Source organism: Hydra viridissima, unplaced genomic scaffold, assembly GCF_058129835.1.
Source record: "Hydra viridissima isolate aposymbiotic clone 2 unplaced genomic scaffold, HvirCarnegie_v1 scaffold_9, whole genome shotgun sequence".
NCBI lineage: Eukaryota > Metazoa > Cnidaria > Hydrozoa > Anthoathecata > Hydridae > Hydra > Hydra viridissima.
The window spans coordinates 16232501-16246669 of NW_028324308.1; the positions used below are offsets into that span (position 1 = coordinate 16232501).

Consider the following 14169-nt stretch of genomic DNA (forward strand, 5'->3'; position numbering starts at 1 on the left):
AAATACGTTGAGAGATGAATATAAATACGTTAAAATACGTTAGCTTTTCTACTTTAATGTAATTTAATACACTACAATAGTTATTGTAATTGTTTTCATCAAAACAATACAATTTTTATTGTAATTTTATTTCATTAAAACAATACAATAGTTCTCGAATTTTTATTGCATTGTTAGAAGAAAAACAATACAATACTTATTGTAATTGTTTTTCATCACAACAATACAATACCAAAGTAAAATTTTGTTATTGTTTCTGTAATATTACAATACAAAATTATTGTTTTGTAATGTGTAATTGTATTTAATTTTTACAATTACAATTACAATAGTCCTAACCTTAGTCTTGATAAGTAATATAATAAAAGACTTTAAATTGATATTTTCAACCTTTAATTGTGTTTTTTAAAAAAAGAAAACAAAAATCAACTGTAGCGCTCGTCAAATGTCCTAAAAATGTGTACTTCAACTGATTTACTGGTTAATCCAATTTTTTGCAAATCATTTCTGGAACTCGAAATAACTCGAAATATCCCGAAATATCCCGAAACACAAATAATTCTCGTAATGAGACAATGAAAATTTGGGAAAAATGAGTTTCGGGAAACTCGAAACCATTCTCGTAATGATTCTCGTAACAACCGGGACCCGATCGAAATAAATTTCCCGAAAGTTTAAATACTTTACTCTCGTAACTCAAACACATTTCGAGAAGAGTTCCGTTACGAGTCTCGTTTCGTAACGTATCGAAACAAAAATAGTTTCGAGAATTCCATGCTTAATTATAACATAATTTCTACTTTTTGAAATACAAAAAACTTACGTTTGCCGACAAAAATTTAAACGATTTTTTAAATAGCCTAAGCACGCTCAACGCTATGTAGCAGCAAATTAAAAACATTTCTGAATTTTATTGAACTTCGATTTCTAAGCGGATCAATGGGATTGAAAATTTATAAAAAGTATTATGAAGTTCCCCTGAAAAATGCCAAAAAGGTTCGACCCTCATTTGATTTCCCTACGTAAAATATTTTTTTTTTAGGAAAGATATTTCTTTGATTAAACGCAAAAAAAATCCTTTCGTTGTTGATGTAAAATGACGTAACGAAGAAGTGAAAAGTTTTCTTTTTTTCACCAATATTTTAAAGCCCTTAATATCGGTTTTTTTTTTATTTGCAGTATTTTTATTTTTTTTAAAGAATATTTTACAATAAAAATTGCAATTAGAAATTAATTTAAGAGATACTAGCTCGAAAACTTTGATACACTGTATCCAAATCCTCAAACAACAAGACAAAATTTTATTATCTCCCTAAAGTTTACGATTGCATTTAGTTAATGGAATGCATAATAAACTACGCGGGTGAATGGGAACATTTTGACAACATCGTTTTGTCCAATACCAAAAAAAATTTTTTTTTGTTTCTAAGGTGAATCGAAAGTCAATCAAAAGAACCAAAAGGAGTGTTTTTATGGTGTAAATAAAACAATTTTTATATATGAACTGCACATATATTTTTAATGCACATATATATGCACATATATATGCAACGACAAGATATGAATAAAAACCTTAAATAAAATTATTAATCACTTTTTAATTGAAGAAGATATTCAAAATATTACTTACATTTTCTTCATAACTTTTAAAACCAAAAAATGTTATCGATTCTCATAAAAACCTTCGGTTTTTCAAATGTCCAGTGAATGGGCTCCTATATTCCATAAATGTCCGTTTAGCTTTGTTGTGAATTATAAGATACGTTCAACTAATCTGACGACAATAAAAAAAGATTGATTACACATACTAAAAGAATGTTCATTTATGCTATAACAATGCCGGCATTGAAACTCATTCGATATGACTACGTAATCTCTTTCATTTTATCCGTGGCAGAGAGATCAGTCAAAAAACTGAACAATATTTTATATTCATTTGACTGATCTCTTTTAAACAGTCTGTTTTTAGGAATTATTTAGCTAAAAAATTATCTAAAATTTAACAACAATATTGTTATAAGAAACATCAACGAGTAAATGTATACTTTTATTACTCGAAACTGCATCAAGAAATTTAAATCAGACTGAGCCATTTAAATAGGTATTTACAAGGGTTCTATGGTTCTTTATAACACGGTTTATGACAACGAAAATTATGATAATTATTTCAAAGTTTTTATGAAAACGACTTTTAGCTGATCAACTTTCACCACACCTGGTCCGATGGCAATCAAAGAGTAATACCAATTATGTACTCTCTCTCCATACCAAAATACTGTTCCAATTTCTATACAGTCTTTTATGGAATCAGCGCAATGTATTGTGGGAGAGAGGAAGTATTATTTAAATATTCTAAAATTTTTATTTGTTTTTTATTTACTTTGTTGATTTAATATATTCGGATTCGAAGAGGTGTCTTTTATTTTATGTTTTTTACAAACTAATTACATTAAAAGACATTATGACAAGGCATTAAGCACACTCTTGTATATAGGCTGTTGCTGTGGAGAAGTTCGTGAATTTAGAAAGCTGGTGATTTCATGATAGCAAGTACTCACCGCCAGTAAAACCTATGTTTAATAAAATTTAATTTATAAAAAAAAAAATATCTAAACTTAATAAATCTTATCTGATTCGTTAAATCTCTTGTTCTTCAATATTTATTTTCTCCTATCTGAAAATTTAAGAACAAATGTAGCTCTTGCCACATTGTTCTAAATAAGGTACGTTTTAAGCAGGGCTGTGGAGTCGGTAAGCTGCTGTTCCGACTCCGACTCCGACTCCTTGATTTTATCATGGACCGACTCCGACTCCGACCCCGACTCCTTCATAAGTAACTAATTTGTAATAACAAATTTACTGTAGTAAAATGTTAACATTGGCTATTTCATCACTATGATACAAATAATCCAACCACTTAGTGCTTTAAACAATATTTGTAAGAAAACAATTTCTGAACAAACAACTTTTCTGAACTCTTGTTATGCAATAAACTCTTATGCAGTCGCTAATAACATTATGAATTTGTCAAAATCATGTTTGAAATATTGTCAGCTGGACAGAAAGAACTTGTTCTTCTTTAAGTTCATATTCTTTAAGAATCTTTTCTACTAAGACCTGGAGAAATTCGCTGATGTGATTAGCTTTGATGTCTTTTACTACCGATGTTTTGGTAACTGCTTCATTTTTTTCAAAAAAGAATTAAACATTGATTGCAAAATAGTTCACTCTGTTAAGAAACACAAAGCGTCCCTTAAGAGATTCATTAAGTTCTTCTTTTTGTTTAACAGCTTCTTCAATCACTAATTTTCTAATACTCTCTCTCTCCAGAGAAACAAAGTTAATTGAATACTTACAGTCTTTCTGTTTGTGGAGCAACTCTTTGGTGCTTGGTGGTGGCACGCCTAGCTTTCTACTAAGAATATGTAGCACAGTGCCAGACAATTTAAGTCGGGAGTTGGGGGATCATGAAATTATATAGTTTAAGGGAAGGTAGAGGAGAGTGCAAGTGGGGTGATTTATGATTCTCAGTGATAAGCAGCAAAATACCTTATTGCTTATCACTGTTTTAAAAGCCTAAAAATAACATGTCAAACTCCTTGTCCTCCAGTTGTTGCAAACTACAATTCCCATTGTGTCTGGATATCCTACAGCTTTCAAAGCATCCTAGGACTTGTAGTTTTGTAGCAACTGGAGGGCTAGAGTTTGATACTTGTGCTTTAGACTGACAGAACATAAAATATTTTCATGAATAACAACATAATCTACAAAGTTGTTATGAAAATTATGAAACTTTGAAAGACTTTTTTTAAACCGGAGTTGGAGTCGGTACAATTTTTCCGACTCCGACTCCGACTCTAGCCAAAATGAGCTCCGACTCCGACTACGACTCCACGACTCCGACTACACACCCCTGGTTTTAAGTCCCCAAATTAATTTGCTACTTGAATCCTTTCGACCTTAAAATGGTTCGAAAACGGGCTAATGGATAATTGCATCGATACCTCAAATATGTTTGAAAGATGCTAGCTTTAAAGTGGAAATCTTGAATAAATGCTTACAAACTGCTGGTACCATGACAAAGATCTATTTGTCATGGTACCAGCAATTTGTTTTTCGATTTATTTGCCTGATGAAAAAAAATGTTCTAGAAAAAAAAAAAAAAACTTGTTTAGTGTTAAATGATTTTTTATTTGTGAATATTGAAAAAAAAAAAAAAAAAAAAGATATATATATGTATGTGTGTTTTTCCTACGGTTTTTTATTCTTTTGGTTAACAAATCTACATTAAAAGTCATTTTAAATAACTTGACTTTAAAGTTGATATCTAAACATGTAGAAGCTGTACATCGCCTAAGTCGATTTTTATATAAGTAGTGGTTGCACATTACAGTGTATATAGTTTAGCATATTTTATGTTGAATGAAGAACATTTGTTATAATAATTGTTTCATTTTCAATAAATAACACGGTGGAAGGGAAAAAAGGGGGAAGGAGAAGATAAGAACCTTTTACATTTGCTAAGAAAAATGAAACACTTCTGTAAATTAAAAATATAAAAACTGATTTTTGTGAGAAAAAGAATAATCACTGTTTCAAAAAAAAAGGAGCATTATTTACAAAATTTGTGTACTATTGTCAACACTGTTAAATTTGTGTATTATTGTCAACACTTTTAAATTTAGCTTCATTTTAAGTTAAGATACAGAGAAATGGGTCATATAGCAATAACCATATATGATTAGTCATTTATGCAGAATTTGTATCCGGTTAACATAGGTAACAATACCTCAGATAAGTTTATCACTTCACCTTAAAGAAGTCTTTCTTTAAAACCAGTAATTTATAACTCGAAAATTTTTAATAATTTCTGTAATATAGGGTTGCAATCTTATAAGTAATAACATCATTCCGCCACTATTTAAGGTTTAACAGATACAAGAAGCCAATAGTACTGCATAAACCCGCGTTAATTGAACAAAAAATGTATAATATGCTTCTAAGAAAAAGTTACAAAATAATGTTCTGGATATATTACGCTTATTTTCTTCTCTGGTTTTCAACTAGGTTTTTTGTTTTTTAAGTTAACCATAAAACTTCTTTGAAACATGCTTTACAGACTCTTTCGCTGATAGTGAGTATTAAGTTAACCAAGCAAGAAGAAGGAGAAAAGTTGAGGCTTCTATCAAAGAAAGCGTAAACTAAAATAATCCATGAAATTAATGTTTAAGTTAGTAGGCATGATTGCCTTCGGTTTAATTGCTGGTTTAACTTCAGGATTCATATCTCTTAAGTGGTCTGGCTGCAGAGTTTTGCCATAAAGCTTCATCTCGTATCTCTTTTTTGAAATCTTGCTACGTAAAGTAGCTTTTTCTGTTGATAGCAGAAAGAGTTTTTTTTTTAGATTGTATAATTTCTTTCTGATTTCTAACCAATATTTTTTGTCTTATTAAGAATAAATTTTTTTTTTTTTTTTTTTTTTTTTTTTTTTAAAGCCTAGGAACATTTTTACAGAGATCAGAAATTTTATGAGCAAAAAATTTTACGGGGCAATAAATGATAGCGCAATTCTTCTGTGGGAGTCCTTTTTTTGCATAAACCATCATGATATATAAAAATATATTTTTATAATTTGTTATAACAAATATAACAAATCTAAAAAAAAAAAAAATATTTTTATGTATGAACATCCTTTAAAAACCATTTTCATGCAAATATCAAGTAGAGTAATGTACAAAGATGTTGTATATTGACTTCAAACTTTACGCGCGCGTAAATAAGTATGCACGCAATGTACGCGTCAAAGGTGGGCGTAAAAAATATTTGTGTTAAAAGTTTGAATTCTTTGACCCAAAAAACTATTATTCTCATATATAATATGTTTATTTACAACTATTTTCAAGTTTTATTGAGCTTTTGCTGTTTTTTTGATCATCCTGGGTCACTGTGCAACGTAGCGCAAATAAGGAATCGTTCGCATACAGGGGCGGATTGGCCTATAGGGACACCGATCACCAATTTTTGGGCCGATCTATGCAAAAATGTTGCTGAATAGTAAAACCCAAAGATAGAGTAAAATCGGGTCAAACCGATCATACTATTTTTTCGATCACTGATCGAAAAGTTTAAATAAAACGGGAACTGATAGGAAAATTTAAAAAATAAAAACACCAGAAGAAAGAGAATCATCTCCTCGATTCAAATGTGTCAAAATAAAATCCAAGTCATTTTTCAGTCATTTTTTTTTCATAACAGTTTAAAAGAGAATCGTAAAAATTTGTTTTTTTTCTTTTATTTGCTATCGTAATAATTCGGGAACCATAATTCGTTTAAAAATAATTTTACCTCTATCTTGTAGAAAATTTAATTTTAATATCGATTACATAAATTTTTTTTTTGTTTTATAATTAAAAATTAGACAAAAAGTAAGAAAAATTAATATTACATTTTTTCTGGTAAACCGATCATTCACATATTTACTTTAAATTCCTTTATTAAGTAGTATGTGAATTTTTAAATTAGGTACTTAGGTGAATTAAATTATTGGATTTTCTCAAGTGTTAGTTCCGGGTTCTTCCAATATAAAGTTATTTTACAAAAATGGCTCAATGATATTTATTAATTATTCACTTTCAAGATGACAACAAGTAAAAAGTCATACAATGAAGAAGATATAGAAGCTGCGTTAAATGATATAAAAGAAAAAAATACTTCAATCAGAAAAGCTCCATTCAAATATGGCATTCCATTCTCAACTCTAATAGGTCGCAAGAACAACAACAATGCTAGCTTCAAGGGATCAGGATCAACATCCGTACTCTCACAGCAAACAGAGTCAATTATGGTGCATGCGTTTAAGTTCCTATGTGATTGGGGTTATGGTTTAACACAAAATGATGCCATGGGCTTTGTGTGCGGTTACCTTCTTCGTGCAAATCAATCAGGCCTACTTAAAAACGGCAGGCCTGGCAAAGACTGGTTTTATGCATTTATAAACCGATGGTCTAAAGAAATTTCCTCAAGAAAAACTCACACTTTAGCATCTGCCAGAGCCGCTTCTTGTACGCAAGAAATAATTGATAATTATTTTGAAGTTGTCACTAAACAGTATAAATTGTCTGGGATAACTTCTGGTTGTCACATTTGGAATTACGATGAAACGGGTTTCTGTGGTGATCAAGGCAAAGCATTTGTAGTATGTCGAAAAGGTGCAAAGCGTGTTTTGAAATTCACTGGTAACAATTAAAAAATCCATTATACAGTGAACAATTGCTGTAATGCTGATGGATACTTTACACCACCATTCGTGGTATACAAAGCAAAACTAAGCTTTAGAGCTGAGTGGGCTTTAGGTGGTCCGACTGGCACCAAATATTCAATTTCTAAATCTGGTTGGATGGAGCATGACACATTTATTGAATGGTTGAAGGAAGTGTATATACCAGAATGTCAAGCTATTAGTGGTACTCATATTTTACATCTTGATGGACATACGTCTCACGTCAGTTTAGCAGCTGTATTGCTATGTCGGAAAAACAATATAATTTTGTTTTGTCTACCAGCTCACTCATCTCACATTCTTCAGCCACTGGACAGAGGTGTCTATTGTCATGTTAAGCAAGTGTGGAAGGCAGTTCTTACCAAATATTACAAAGACACAAAATGGAAAAACTTAGATAAAGAAAATTTTCCTACGTTGCTCAATCAGGTGTATGAGAGCGGTAAGTGTTTTACACGTTTGCACGCTATTGCTGGTTTTGAATATACTGGGTTATTTCTACTTAACAAAAAAAAAATCAATCAACAGGCATTAGCTATCTCCGAAACGTTTAATCAACCGACGTCTTCAACGCCATTGCGAACAATAAAGTCTTTAGCATTATCTTCTGAACCAGCAACTGCAGCTTCGAGGTTCGACAAGTACAGAGCACTACATGAGAGAATGAAAATCGAAATGGAAAATGAGCTAAAGAGTTTTTTTCAAGAAAAAAATCAGTCTCATGTAAAAAAATCGAGGCAACCTAATATTCCAAAAATTGCTGGCCAATGTATTACAGAACACAATGTTGCAGAACATCTAAAAAAAGAGCAGAAGTTAAGCAACTCAAATTAGCTGAAAAACAAGCTAAAAAGCGTAAAGCTCAAAATATAGAACCGATTACAACACCTTTAGCCAAAAGAAGAAAAGTTATTAAATGCAGAAAATGTAAAAAAGAATAATATTTGGACAGGATGTCATGCGAGAATCCAAGTTGCAATACTTGGCTCTGCAACAAAACATGTTTGCCAAAAAATTTTGTAATGGGTTCAGATTTTTTTTGTTGTAAAAAATGTAAACCTTAAATCTTTTATTATTTTTGTATGCTATATAAAAAATATATAAAAATATATACATTTACATATATAAAATGTTAAATCTATTAAATGTATTTTATATTGATCGGTTTTAACAGACTTTCTGCCAAAAGCGATCTTTTTTTTTCTTCTAGTTTTCATATTTTCAAATACAATTAAGAAAAAAAGAAATTAATAAATAATGTGCTTGTTGGTATTTTTTATCTTATTTTAAAAAAATAGTTTAAAAATTTTAAAAAATGATAAAGTTAGGGGAGAACCTTAATGAATGGGACGATTATTGAATGGGACAAACTCAGATTCTTATAGAAGCAACGATGTAAGGATATTCAAATTCCTGTAACAAAAAGTGGTAGAAACAAGAATTCAATTGACCGACTCATCCATCCTATTGCGCTATGACCGTAATGACAATGGATGTTATTGTGTTTTCGAATGTAAAAAGTAATTTTTAAAAATATTTTTGTTTTTCTGGTTTTGCAGCAATTTTAGAAGATATGGAAAATAAAACTCCATCCTTAAATAGATAGCAGTCTCTAGTAATACAATGTGTAAAACATTCAAGCTTAAATAATGTTGTTTTTAGTGTGACTAATCATTTTTGGATAAATTAATGCGCATATTGAATGGGACAAAATACTACTAATTCAATGAATTTAATAAGGTATTATTTACAGCTCAGCAGAGGGATGCTGCAGTCCCTTACTTTTACCTCCATGGGTAATGGGTATTATTTACACACTTTATACTGTAATATTTTACTTAAATAAAAATAACTAAATATAATATTCTAAAATGAGAAAGTTCTACATTGATTGAAATTAAATTAGAGTTAAAATGTTTAAAGTTAAAAATATTTTTTGTGCGGTCTTTGTATGTATCTATATATTTAACTACATTTACAATTAGTAAACTAATTTGAAAAATGATTGAATTAAATACGTTCATTTTTAATTCTTTAATGTTTGTCCCATTCAATGAGACATACTTAATGAATGGGACAAATGTCATGCTCCAATAAAACTCTCTTTTTACCAATAGCCAAATGCAAATCCAATTTTTTTGTTTTATTATATCATTGAGCAAGAGCCGGTGGTTGTCAAACATATGTAAATATATATATTAAACAATTTTATCTACGTTTAAAAAGCATTTTGCTAAAACTGTCCCATTCATTGAGGTTTTCCCCTACTTGATTTTTATTGTTCGGTGATCGGTTTGACCCGCTTTTACTCTAAGTGACACAGTAATTTGATTACATATATAATCAATTGTATATCTCATAAGAGGTAAAAGATAGATGTTTCTACTTATAAATAGGCCACAAATATACTCAAATAAACTGTAAAAATAATAATATACCAATCTATATCAATAAAAATAAAAAAATAAATTTAGTCTCATATGGTTTACCCATTGCATAAATAAAATTAAGAATGCCACTGATTGGCTGTCAAATAATTAAACTATGTGAACCATATATAATTATACAATTGAACCATATAACTATATAATTATACTATGCGAACCATATATAATTCTATAAATATATATATAAATAAATATAATTGTTGTTTGATGCAATAAATCTTTTCTTGTTGAATATTCTTTTCTTGCAGAATTTATTAAAATTTGTGATTGAAAATAAGTAAATAAAACACCAGTGTGTTTAAATCTCATGATTGCAAAATTTTTAATTCACTATATTATCGAAATGAAAAGTCAGGAAAAAAATCAGAACACTGATCCCGGGGCACTTTGTGTTCCCAATCTGCCCCTGTTTACATACTACATTATTAAGGGATGATGCCCTCCCCAAATACTAGTCTTTAGCAAATAAAAAGCGGAATAATACTTTAAATCTAAGTTATTTGTTTATATTCATAGAAAATCACAAATCAATTCTAATTTATTTTACTAACGTGAAGGCTTTGCCGGTTTTCCCAGCGGAAAAAATTGAAACGGTCTTCGTATTTTGAAGGTAGAGAATTGTTTTAGTCTTTGGAGAAAAAGTTTGTTTTGTTTGGTAATGTTAGGGTGTTTAAGTGTTTATGATTTGGTTAAACAGTATTGTGTGACTGGTGTGGTTCGTGTATGATTAGTGTAACGGAAGCAGGCCCTCACAGAGGCTGAGTCAGGGAAAGGCCGCTATTATATTTTGAGGCTTCTTGTATATCACGCATTTACAACTATCTATTTATGTTGTTAATGAAAAAATAAAAACAATTGTTTCAATGACTAAACATCTAATTTAATTACAGAAATGCTTTTCGTTCATTTACCGCAGCAAATGTTCAGACAATTTTAATTACAGAAATGCTTTTCTGGCGTTTATCACAGCAAATTTGCTAATGGAAAATAAAAAATCTAGTCTGCACGCTAAATTAGAATTTATATTAAGAATTGATAATCCATTAAAACGCTTCTGTGACACGGTGTTGCACGGTGTTGTTGTGTGACGTAGTTGCACGGTAAAAATTTTGTTACCTTTTTCAACACAATAAAAAGCTCAGCTTTTACCCACAAAGTCGATACTGTCATTTCAAACGATAAGTTATCGTTTAGTTATCGTTTCAAACGATAAGTTATCGTTTGAAATATGATGATGTTAGATGATGAAATATGATGATGTCAGATGATGTGGGTAAAAGCTCAGCTTTACCCACATCATCTGACAACATTCCATCCAGATTGCGCACTGAAAGATGATTTATTACTTTAGTTGGTAATAAAGCACGGTACAAAGTACATTGGTTGTTTCTCTTTACTCTAGCATAACCAGTCTCTTATCCATGTCTCACCATTTGAAAGAGATTTGGTAAGTAAGCGCAAAGGAAGTGCACTGTTAGCTGCTTCTTGTGAAATAGTACTGGGAATATTGAAGCAAGTCATTTTAAAGAGTTCAAATTGTTTGCTCTCTTAGTATTGAATCTTCTGCGATTTCTTCTGCATCTCATTCCTTCTCTAAAAACGTTTTTCTTTTGTTGCAATTTCTTCTATAACTTGTTCCTCCTCTAAAAACTATAAACATATTTTGCTTTTTCTACCTGCAACAGTTAAATTCAATTTCTTCTGGCAAAGAAACATCACTATTTACACTTGGGCTCTTAGATAGTGTCACTAAGAACACCTTGTCACCTTGGACTACGGTGAGTGAGGTTGTTGAGCGAATGAAGCAAATGACGTTATGATCCTCGTTTTCTTGACCTCTTCATCTTTTAACATCCTCTTCTTCCGCTTACTTGCACCACTTTCATACTCTCTTCATGAGTTATTTAATCAAGTAAAACATATAGCAATTTTCCATCAAGATCAATTCTTATCCTTTTATAGGCAATTTACTACACTTTCAATTAGAACAAAAACAAGAACTACAAGAAAGTAAAGAAGCTTCTAGCTAATAAATAAAATTTTTTAAAACAGCATCAAAGAATTTATTTCTTATTACATTACGTGTAAATATTGTAGTAAATAACAGTTAAACATAAATTAAAATTACATTCTTCTTCAACAACAACAACAACAACAACAACAATAATGATAATAATAATGATAACAATAATAATAATAATAATAATAATAAAAATAATAATAGTAATAATAAAGATAATAATAATAAAAGTTATAATAATTGTAACAATAATAACAGTAATGAATCATAATACTGATACATGAGTTAGGATTTATGTCTAAAGTTTTTATACTTTAAGGATTTAGAGGCCGATGCCAAATGTCCCCTTGGCTCCCTATATATGGCCTGTACGAAAGACTCGTAGACTTCTAACACTTAAGATCTACATAAGAATTAAAAATAAAATCTTAATAAATTTAATAGCAATATAATAACTTCTCAATCGAAACATAAATAAAACGATAGCGATACTTACTAATGATCTTTCATGAGTAATCTTTCGTTTGTTAAATATTCTCAAGTGTTTTACTCAAGTAAAATATTCTTTTAACATATGTTAATACAGATTATAACACGAAATCAAAAGCATTCAAAAGCATTCTCTTACCGTCGTCGGCCAAAGTGTCTATTTATATAAGAGCTGTTCTCATTTCAAAAATCTTCTTTTTCTCTTTGAAAGCATCCCGTTGCTTCTTTTTCTTCACCTCATCTATCAAAATCTCATTTCTCTCTTTTCCAAAACTCTCTTTTTAAAATCTCCCTAAAGCTCTCTTCAAAAAACCACTCACAATATCTCCAAAAAAAACCCTTCTATCGATTCTCCCATAAAATCTTGTTAAACTGTTCTTCTTTTATCAGTTTGCTGATGCTTCTTAAATCAGGTGATGTTCTGGCATAGACAGGGGATTTTATCTTCAAGTTCGATTAATCATTTTGTTTCAACCTCCTAGTCATGGTTCTCAAAAATAGGTTTTGCTAGTTATTTTTTAAATAGCATTTTACTCTGGTCTTGGCTTGTCAGTAAAAATCATAAAAATATTTACAGAATTGTCACGCACCTTACAAATTGAATTATTTTCATTCAATCTGTGCAGTTGCAATTGATTTTCTGGTCGTTTTTGATGTAAAAACTGTTTTAAGTTAATGCCACTAATGTGTTTATTTTTAATGTGTCCACCTGGTGTTTTAGCTGTTTCACTATTTCCTCTGATCAAATACGTTATACTTTTGAACTTTATCTGAGCAAACCTTAGAGTTTATGTTTATGATTTCTTTCGTTTTCCCTCTTCAAAATATAACACTCTATTTGTTTAGTCAGGTTCAATGGAAAGTATCATGAAATAGTAAAATCGTTTCTTGCCCAACGTGGAACGTAAATAACCCTTGATGATAACAATCTTTAGCCTTCAGGCGCCAAAACGTCAAGTCAGAAAATTCAAAGTTAAACTTATAGAAAAAAACAAATAAAAACAGAATGCAGTCCCTTTTCATTAACGAGTAAACTTTGCGCAAAAGAGTAGATTTGCTTTTGCTTCAAATTTCATAATTTTATGAAGAATTTTATTTCACATCTCAGAAAACTCATCATTACGTAGTATTTTGAGATATTGTTTTAGATTTGCAGTGTTTCCATTTTTGAGTTTGATAGCTTTTGCAAAAAACTTGCAATTTTTTTTCTTCTTCTGAAAATAAAGTTTAGGAAAATTTGAAAAAAATGTTTCGCAGTTCAAGAGGCTTTTCACTGACCACGATAACTTTTCTTATCGAAGAAAAATGCAGAGGCTTTTCACTGACCACTATAACTTTTCTTATCAAAGAAAAATGCAGAGGCTTTTCACTGACCACTCTAACTTTTCTTATCAAAGAAAAATGCAGAATCATCTCGACGAATCACCTCGACAGATCACCTCGACGAATTCTTCTCTACATAACTCTGCTGAGTGGATTTTGTAAAGATTGTTGACTTTTATATTTAGTTCTTCTTCAGTTAGAGAATTGGGAAAAGACCAAAGAAAGGAAAACATGTTTCGATCTTTTTCGATTATTTCAAATCTTGCTCTCGTTTGACCTGTAAGATCGCCCAGTGCGACATTGACTACATTACATTCAAAGATACATAAAAAAAGCCATTCGAGGTCTTCATAGCAATATTTAGATTGAGTTGAGTGTGGTGGAGTAAAAAACTTACGACGTTAGCTGATATCAAACAATTAAATCAGAAAATAATAAAAACAACAAACTCGTAAATGGGTTGTAACAGTGTGGGCGCTGCGCCACTCAGCTTCAAAATGTAAACAAAAATAAACAAAGAATTATAGATAACTAGAACAATCTATATCTGTCTAGAAAAAATGTAATTTTTTAATATACTTTAAAGTTACGCGCTCCACAATTCATTTAAA

General features: G+C 30.3%; 2 protein-coding genes across 2 annotated transcripts in view; one reads left to right on the plus strand and one right to left on the minus strand.

Moving 5' to 3' along the window:
• The window catches only part of LOC145185401 (uncharacterized), a 35576-nt gene extending 33775 nt beyond the window's left edge, over nt 1–1801 (minus strand). The window contains exon 1 of the mRNA XM_090099148.1: nt 1631–1801. Coding sequence (XP_089955274.1) covers nt 1631–1641 — 11 coding nt within the window. The 5' untranslated portion in view covers nt 1642–1801. The remainder of the gene's footprint in view (nt 1–1630) is intronic.
• Nucleotides 1802–6637: 4836 nt separating this feature from the next.
• On the plus strand, nt 6638–8113 carry LOC149884293 (uncharacterized). Its single transcript, XM_090098734.1, has 2 exons — nt 6638–7208; nt 7263–8113. Exons 1-2 carry the CDS (start codon nt 6638–6640, stop codon nt 8111–8113), a joined length of 1422 nt encoding a protein of 473 aa, XP_089954860.1.
• Nucleotides 8114–14169: the final 6056 nt, after the last annotated feature.